Raw genomic sequence first — 8,413 nt, forward strand, 5'->3', positions numbered from 1 at the left:
AAATAACCAACATACCCTTTTGTTAATTTGAAATTAATAATTTTTAATGCTTCACAAAATTGAGTATTCATATCATGCAAATGAGATAAAGGAAGGCAAAGAAGCAAACTTAATTTATTAATAACTAGTGCGTAAGTCACTTTGTGCCTGCCGGCGAATATTGTATGATACTACATATTCAAATTTTATATATTATATTTTTTTTTGTATTTATGATAATGTTTAATTTAAGGTGAGATATGTGGTTAATTAATATATTGGTGGTAGTTGCTTATGATTATATAGTTTTTTTGTAAAAATTAAATAATGTTAAGGGTAATATAGGAAATGAAAATTACACCATGAAGGAAGTTATTTCAAGTTTTGGCTTTATATATAGTATAGAAGTATAGATATAGATATAGATATAGATAGATATAGATATAGATAACTAACAAATTTATAAATTTTAATAGTACTGAGAATAATTAAATAAAAATATTTTAAAAAAGCTATTACATGAATAAATATAATTTAATAACTATTTTACAATAATATTTCTAGCTCTTTACAAAAATCTATAAAATTTGATCTAATAAAAAAACTGCTAAAAATTGTCATATATTGGTTTCAGAATAATATTATTGTACATTTTCTTTGTCTTAGTTAGCTAATATGAATAAGAGGGAAATGAAGAGGAAAGATATAAAAAAATTATGTGTGCACCATTAAGAGGGCATATTGATTTTATATCTAACAAATCTATTTAATCATTTTAAAATTAATTAAGTGGGTATATTGATTTTTTTGTTACATGATATTGATTCCCTAGTAAGGAAATGAGATAATTTGTAGACTCTTCAATATTGGAATATGATAAAGATGATAAATTTATAAACATTTTGTTACATGATATTAGTTGTATTATTTATTTAATATATTTAATTAAAAAATAATACAAAATCTGGATCTACGTGTAAGAATCTGAAGTTAATAATGAAGAATATCTCCACCCCACATAAGTGGTCTATGAAAGATACTGATTATTTAATAAGTTGGTATAAGTAAGGGACAATAAAGTCCCTAGGGTGTTATATATATATATGCGTTTGCAATTGTATACATCACTAACTATTCGTCAATAGCCATGGACCTTTTTCCTCAACTAGGACTCCTTTTCTCTCTCACTTTGTTCTTTAGCTTCTCCTTTTGGGTTGGTAGAGCCATGGATTGTAGTGGGAATGGAATCACCAAAACCATCATTGTTGATCAATCTGGAAAAGGAAATTTCAAATTGATTCAAGATGCCATTGATTCCATAAAAGAAAATAATGATCAATGGGTTAAAGTTCACATAAAAGCTGGTACATACAGGTAAGTCCCAATGTTATATTAATATCTTTTTTTCCTGATACATCTTACTTTTATTTATATCAACGTTTATTGGTTGAAATGATAACTGATAAGAACTCATTCCTCTCAAATAACCCCTCGGATTAAAGTATTGTGAATGAAAAAATAGATATTAAAATAGTTTTGTCCCATTGAATAGTTATTTTTTTAGTCTAATCATATTAGTGGAAAATCAATCTGGACTTTAGATAAAGTCATAATATATAATATTTAGTTGTTTTTTACTTTTTAAATCATTTTTATTCCACACTATAATCCATAAGATTAGGTTTTACTATTTTATTTCCACGTGTTGTAATTCTGCAGAGAAAAGGTTAACATTTCCAAGTATAAACCGTGCGTATTTTTAGAAGGTGAAGGTAAAGATGTCACAACCATTACATATGGTGAGTACGTTAATCAAAAAACCTGGGATAATGCAACATTCGTTTCTTCTCCACCCAATGTGATTGTGGTTGGTATCACCTTCGAGGTAACAAAGGGTATTAATCATTGTATATGTATATTAATGATCGAGTGTAATATCTATATATTATTGATATAAAGATTTACACACAATTAATATATCATTTATCTATTTATATATTACATATGAATGATATAATGACAATATTTCTGCCATTGTGCACATTTTTTTGCTTAATGATTTCTTAACTCTTCAAACTCGGAAGAAATTGTAAAACTCGTTTTGCTTTTTAATTTGTTACTTTGTAAATAATTGTAGAACACATATAGGAATAGTGAAGTATCAAAGTTCACAGAAGCACCAGCAGCAGCTATATTTGGAGACAAAACAGCATTTTACAAGAGTGGTTTCATTGGTTTTCAAGACACTTTGCTTGATTCAAATGGACGACATTATTTCAAATATTGCTACATTCAAGGAGAAGTGGACTTCATTTTTGGCAATGGTCAATCCTATTACGAGGTAGTCATAATAATAATGATGATGATATTAAGAATAATAATATATAAATTTTCTATTTTTAAAAGGTTGAGAATATTATGTGCTAATTTTTGTGTCATGATGTGGGATCAAGGTAGTATTCACTATTCAATTAGAGCCCTGTCTTCGTCTTTATTATAACACATTATCTATAAAGGTTTTTTAGATTCTATTTATAAAATACTGTATATTAATAAATAATACTCAATCTGGTCTTCTGAACCAAATAAACATCAAAACTCTTTAGAATCATATATAACAAAATTTAACCACCTAACAATAATATCACTATTTAATTTAAAAAAATTCTCATACCAAATAATAATTATCACAAATTTTTATTTTTATTAAATCAAAGCAATTAATTATATTTTAACTAATTTTCATAATATGTGTAAAATGAGTTAAATTTCTTTATAAAATATACAAGAGAGAGTATTTATTAATTTTTTATTCACTTAGTACTCGGACTCGTTATTCATTCCTAAATCTATATATAGTAGCATAATTGTAATATCATGTTAACCATAATTGTAATATTATATTGTAAATCCATAATTGTGATGTTGTTAAACATTAAAATTATATTGTTAAAGAGTGTGATGTGATTTTATGTTGTTAATTCATATGAGTAATCTAATGTTATGTTGATTAAATACTTCTTATAAACCTATTTTATATCATAAGGTTGAAGTTGTGACTTTGTTTTTTTTATGATTGTTTCAGTAAAATGAGTTGTGTTTAATAGTTAATTCAAATTGTATTTAAAACTTTAAATTATGTTTTATAATTTTGTCTCACATTGATTGTTTAAATAACATATAAAATTGTAATAAACAAACACATAATTACATAAATTATTCATAATTATTTTTAATATTTTTTAATTTGTGGGTACCCAAAGACCTGTAAGTAATAGACCCATCAAGTATTTATACGAGTCCGGGCAAGTCTGAGTCAAAAAATGAAGCAACGGGACGGATCTCAGTAATGCACTACCCGAACCCATCCAGCCCCATTCTCATCCCTAGTTTGCTCTAATGTTCTCTTTGCATGAATACTGATTGGCTGAGTTTTTTTGTAGGATATATGATACTTTATTTTCATTAAACTGACAAGTATTAAGACTAAAAATTGATTATTATTGATTGCTTAACATATATAATTTTTTTGATAGAGCATATTTGTGTTGGTAAAATTTTCATTTTTTTGTAGGAATGTCTGATCAACGCCACACAGGGAAAGTCTCCTCCGGGTTTTATAACAGCCCAGGCAAGGGGTTTAGAAAATGACACAAGTGGTTTTGTATTTAGAAAAGGTATTGTTTTTGGGGATGGTCAAGTGAAACTTGGAAGAGCCTATGGACCTTATTCAACAGTTATATACCATGGAACTTATTTTTCTGAAGTAGTATCCCCTGAAGGATGGGATCCTTGGAATCGCATTGGGCATGAGTAAGTTCACTTATATATGCATAATATATTAAGAAAATAAAGTATCTCATAGCACAATGAAATAGATTATCTTTAGTCAATAAAATTATGACATATGTCATATTTAATTATTTTTTATAAAAATATTTTTAAAATAAACAAAATAGTACACATGTCATATTTTTATTGGCGGAATGAACAAATTATCTCCTACTATAAAGAGATACTTTATTCACATAAATTAATCTATATAATATTTATACACTCTCCGTTAGTATATCATTTATATTGGAAGTTAATAATAATTAAATATGAAAATGTTATATTATGAGTACATACATTTATACCTCACAAATTAATGTATTTAATATTTGTTGTATCATATTTTATGTATGATTCTTTATGTCAAAGAGGAACTTGTATGAGCATAAAGCAAGAGGTCAAAACCACATACATATATTAATATATTATCTTACATACTTTGTTGGTGTTATATTTGTTGTATAAAAGGAAAATGATTGATCCTCTATTAATTATTATACAGTTTGAAGAATAAAAGTAAAAAAGTTGATATTGTTTATTAAATGAAGTCAATGGTCTATATTTTTAATGTATTTTTTAACCTGTTCTACACTAATGTTTTATAACTTTTGTGTTAATTCTCTTGTAACGAATTTACATGCAGGTCTCAGTTAACTTATGCGGAGGTTGACTGTATTGGACCAGGGTCTAATACTACAAATCGTGTCAAGTGGAGAAAGACTCTCACTTCTGAGGATTTACGCAAATTTTCTTTATCACAATTCGTAAACCAGGATGGGTGGCTTTCAAAATTACCAATTACAATTATGTGACTCTTTTACTTAACTTTTGGTTAAGATGTATAAAGGTTCATCAAAGATTGGCATAGTTAACGTGCTTGTGTATAACACACCATGGAATAAAATGATTTTCACTCCTTTTGCGACTACCTTGTTAATTATGTTTTTTCTCCTTTTACAAACAGATATTTATGTATATACGACAAAGATTATTTGTTTTTTCTAGTTGCTTGTGTTGCTGGTTCCATTTCTCATAATGTCACGTTTCGTCCACAATGATGATCGAATAATTATGAGTATATATGTCAAAGTGTAACTGGAGAAAATCATAAATTTTGTGCAATAGTGACTTAGTTATGCAAACATTCATCATAAATCTGGACATGCTATCTATATGTGTTATTAGTGTTGTATCCGCCATAGAACTAGAACTTGTCAAGGTACTATTATGATGCTATAATGGTTCAGTTGATCATAAATCCCACTATACTAGTGTTATGGAATTCAACTCGAATTGGTCAATCTAATTGGTTTTATTGTAAAACACATTGGATCAGTTTGAACCTTCATTTAACCGGTTTTGTATCAAAATCTGACTAACTCAAATTGATGATTCGGATAGTCAGACCGACGAAGTCCATCAAAAAATATTTTTAAAAAAAAAAAAGAATAATATTATTTTTAGATGAAAAAAGCAATTGTTTTTAACATATTGTAGTTATATTTGTCATTTGTTAACTTATATTATAGTAAAAAAATATTGTTTAATTAAATTTTAAATTTGTTATATGCTTTTGTTGCATAACACATATGTTGTTTGACGTCATTTTCAACTTATTTATGATATTTTATAGTAGTGAAATTTTTTTGTTGATTGTTTAATTATGTATAATATTTTCAAATATGGAGTATATAATTATTAAATAATATTATCTAATATTATAATTTTTTTAGAATTTTTAATATAAATCGAGACAATTGGTCCAACCATTAATCTACTGATTCAAAAAGCGACTCATCACCCGATCTAATCATTGATGAGACCGAATTTTATAACAATCCACTAGATACAAAGTATTATAATAAGCTAAAGATTAAAACTCTCCAAACAAAATTAGTTTCTTACCTGTGAAAATTCTCTTGATAAGTTTTACTTTCTTAATGCATTTGTATTTAGGTGTGACAATTGGATGAATATGAATTTGAATTATAATGGATGGATGGAAAGTCATCTATCAATCCTTATAAATCCATAAAATCACATTTCTAAACTATGCCATCTATATCTAATGGATTATAATTCATCCGTATCCAATGGATTCCAATCCATCAATTCCATTCATATATCCATTTTAATGGATTAGATGGATATCAAATCGATTTTTATTTGAATTAAAACATTTTTTGAAGGAAAAAATATTTTTAAAATTATTATTTTATAAAGTATTTTTAAAATTCAATTTTAAAAACATTTTTAAAATGTGTTTTTAAAGGTTTTTTAAAATACATTTTAAAAAAAATCTCAGTATTTAAATTTACCTATGATAGCTCTGAAAGGCAACAATATGGGTAAGGTCAGAGATATTGTATTGTACAATTATGCATTTTGTCTTGTGCTCAATCATGACACAAAATGTTATATCAATCATTATTGAAACTTTTTGAAAGAATGTTTTGATAAAAAAGAATCCTTTTGTTAGGGAGATAGTAGTTTATACCCATGGTATCAAAACTGGTTCTAGCTGACCGGTGAATCGGTCTTAATATCACTATGATATAAAACTTATAATGGTCATGCAATTATACATGTAAAAACCGGTCATATCAGCCGGTTTTTAATTAAACCGTATCGGTCATACCGAATGGTTTGATTTAAAATTATTTCTTTAATGAAAATGATTTATTTTTACCAAAATATTTATATGGATGATCAAACACACAACTACCAAATTTTATACATCTAAAACATGTCTATAATATACATTTTTAACAAGTGGTATAAATAAAAATAGTCATTGTCTTCTTTTTTGATTTTTTAGTATAAATATATGAATATCTAACTTCACCGGTATTCGTTTAACAGTGAGCACTAGTTGAACCACCATACCAATACTCTAACCGATTTGGTGACCGGTACAATATTAATAATATTGGTTTATGTTTTGCATGTTGGAGTTGTATAGCAAACTTGGGTCTCCATGTTATTTTATGAGGAAAAAATATTTTTGTTTTCATTTTTTAGATGGATTGGATATTCATCCAAAATGATATACCCGGATATCCATTGGATATATTGATGGATTGGAATCCATCCATTATCAACGCTATCTATTGGATTATATCCATTTAAATCCATTAGCTCTAACGAATGGATTTGGATGATTTATTTTGGATGAATTTAGATGATTTATTTTGGATGGATTTAGATGATTTAATTTGGATGGATTTGGATGAATTGTAGATAATTTTTCCACCTCTAAGTTGTAAGTAAAAATGATTAAGTATATTCCAAATCAAATGGTGTGAAAACCAGACCACATCGGTAGGTTCAACCATAAAACTTGTTAACCAATCACCATACTGGTACATTACAATAATTGTATCAACTACACAATTATACAAGTCAAAATTGATTATAATATCAGGGTTTCAATTATACCGTATTAGTTATATCAATCGTTTCTCAATTAAAATTAGATTTTAATGCAAATAACTCAATTTTTTCCATAATGTTCTATGAAGAGACAAACATATAATCATTACTTTTGTTTATATTTCTAAAATATGAGATACCATTAATTATACATTCCATTATAACAAATTTTTTAAATAAAAATAATTATTATCTTTTTGGTCAATTTTTTAAAATTAATATTAGTAAAACATATATGTCTATGTAACTTGTTACAGTTTAATTATTGGACCAAGTTGAACCGTAATATTACCATCGTAGAAAGCCCAATAAAAATGTCCGTTTAAATGTTTGAAAGACAAGTACTGGACACAAGCCCAGTAAAGCCCAGTGTTATAGTTTACGAATCAGGAACCATTTTGTTTTCGGTATCAGAATAACATGATGAAGAGTAAGTATGTGTTGAGGGTATTTTTGTCAGCTAAGCATATGACGGCGAACGTCGTTGAGTGGAACGAGAGGAGGGTGGTAGCAGAGGCGTCCACCGTGGAGCATGCAATCAGTAACGCGTTTGAGTGGGGGCGGAGCTGTAACGAGAAGGCGGCGGAGTCCATCGGGGAGGTGTTGGCGATGCGGCTGAAGACGGAGGAGCCGGGAGCGAGAAGTGGGGTCCACATTGATGTTGAGAATGAGATAAAGAAAAAAGGTGTTGAGTGCAAAGAGGGGATTTGGGCTGTAATCAATGCTTTGAGGAACAGAGGCGTTAAGGTTATCACGGATGAGGATCACAACAAAGGTTCATAAGTTCTTTTAAAAAAGTTAAAAAGTTAAATAATTATTATTAGCGCTCTTGCAATTTCTGTTTTTATTTTACAATCATAATAGCTTGTGTAATTAATTATTTTTTAGAATTGCTTATATATCAAATTGGATAAGTACTATGACACAGAACAAATTGCTTACCCACAAATTGTTGCGCTTCAGCGTTTATTTTGTTCTTCAGTGTAAATGTTGCTTTTAAAACTACGCATATAATTTAGTATAAGACGTTGAATCTTTATTCCCACGACATCTGCATTCTGCAACAGGTTTTAAACAATATAGTAGAAAATACAATGGAAATGAATTGTAAATATTTGCTAAGGGCTTTCCATAATGACCAACGGTGTGAAGAATTAATGAATACTTG

The 8,413-nt window shown here is 27.7% G+C and overlaps 2 protein-coding genes across 2 annotated transcripts; both read left to right on the top strand.

Annotated features, from left to right (window-relative positions):
* Window positions 1-1,102: 1,102 nt before the first annotated feature.
* Window positions 1,103-4,729, top strand: LOC109337989 (probable pectinesterase 55). The gene is made up of 5 exons (XM_019575110.1): window positions 1,103-1,353; window positions 1,699-1,864; window positions 2,117-2,320; window positions 3,554-3,792; window positions 4,457-4,729. Exons 1-5 carry the CDS (start codon window positions 1,127-1,129, stop codon window positions 4,623-4,625), a joined length of 1,005 nt encoding a protein of 334 aa, XP_019430655.1. The 5' UTR covers window positions 1,103-1,126; the 3' UTR covers window positions 4,626-4,729.
* Window positions 4,730-7,713: 2,984 nt separating this feature from the next.
* LOC109337991 lies at window positions 7,714-8,028 on the top strand. Its single transcript, XM_019575111.1, has one exon. It carries the CDS (start codon window positions 7,714-7,716, stop codon window positions 8,026-8,028), a length of 315 nt encoding a protein of 104 aa, XP_019430656.1.
* The last annotated feature ends 385 nt before the right edge of the window (window positions 8,029-8,413 follow it).

Source organism: Lupinus angustifolius, unplaced genomic scaffold, assembly GCF_001865875.1.
Source record: "Lupinus angustifolius cultivar Tanjil unplaced genomic scaffold, LupAngTanjil_v1.0 Scaffold_16_80, whole genome shotgun sequence".
NCBI lineage: Eukaryota > Viridiplantae > Streptophyta > Magnoliopsida > Fabales > Fabaceae > Lupinus > Lupinus angustifolius.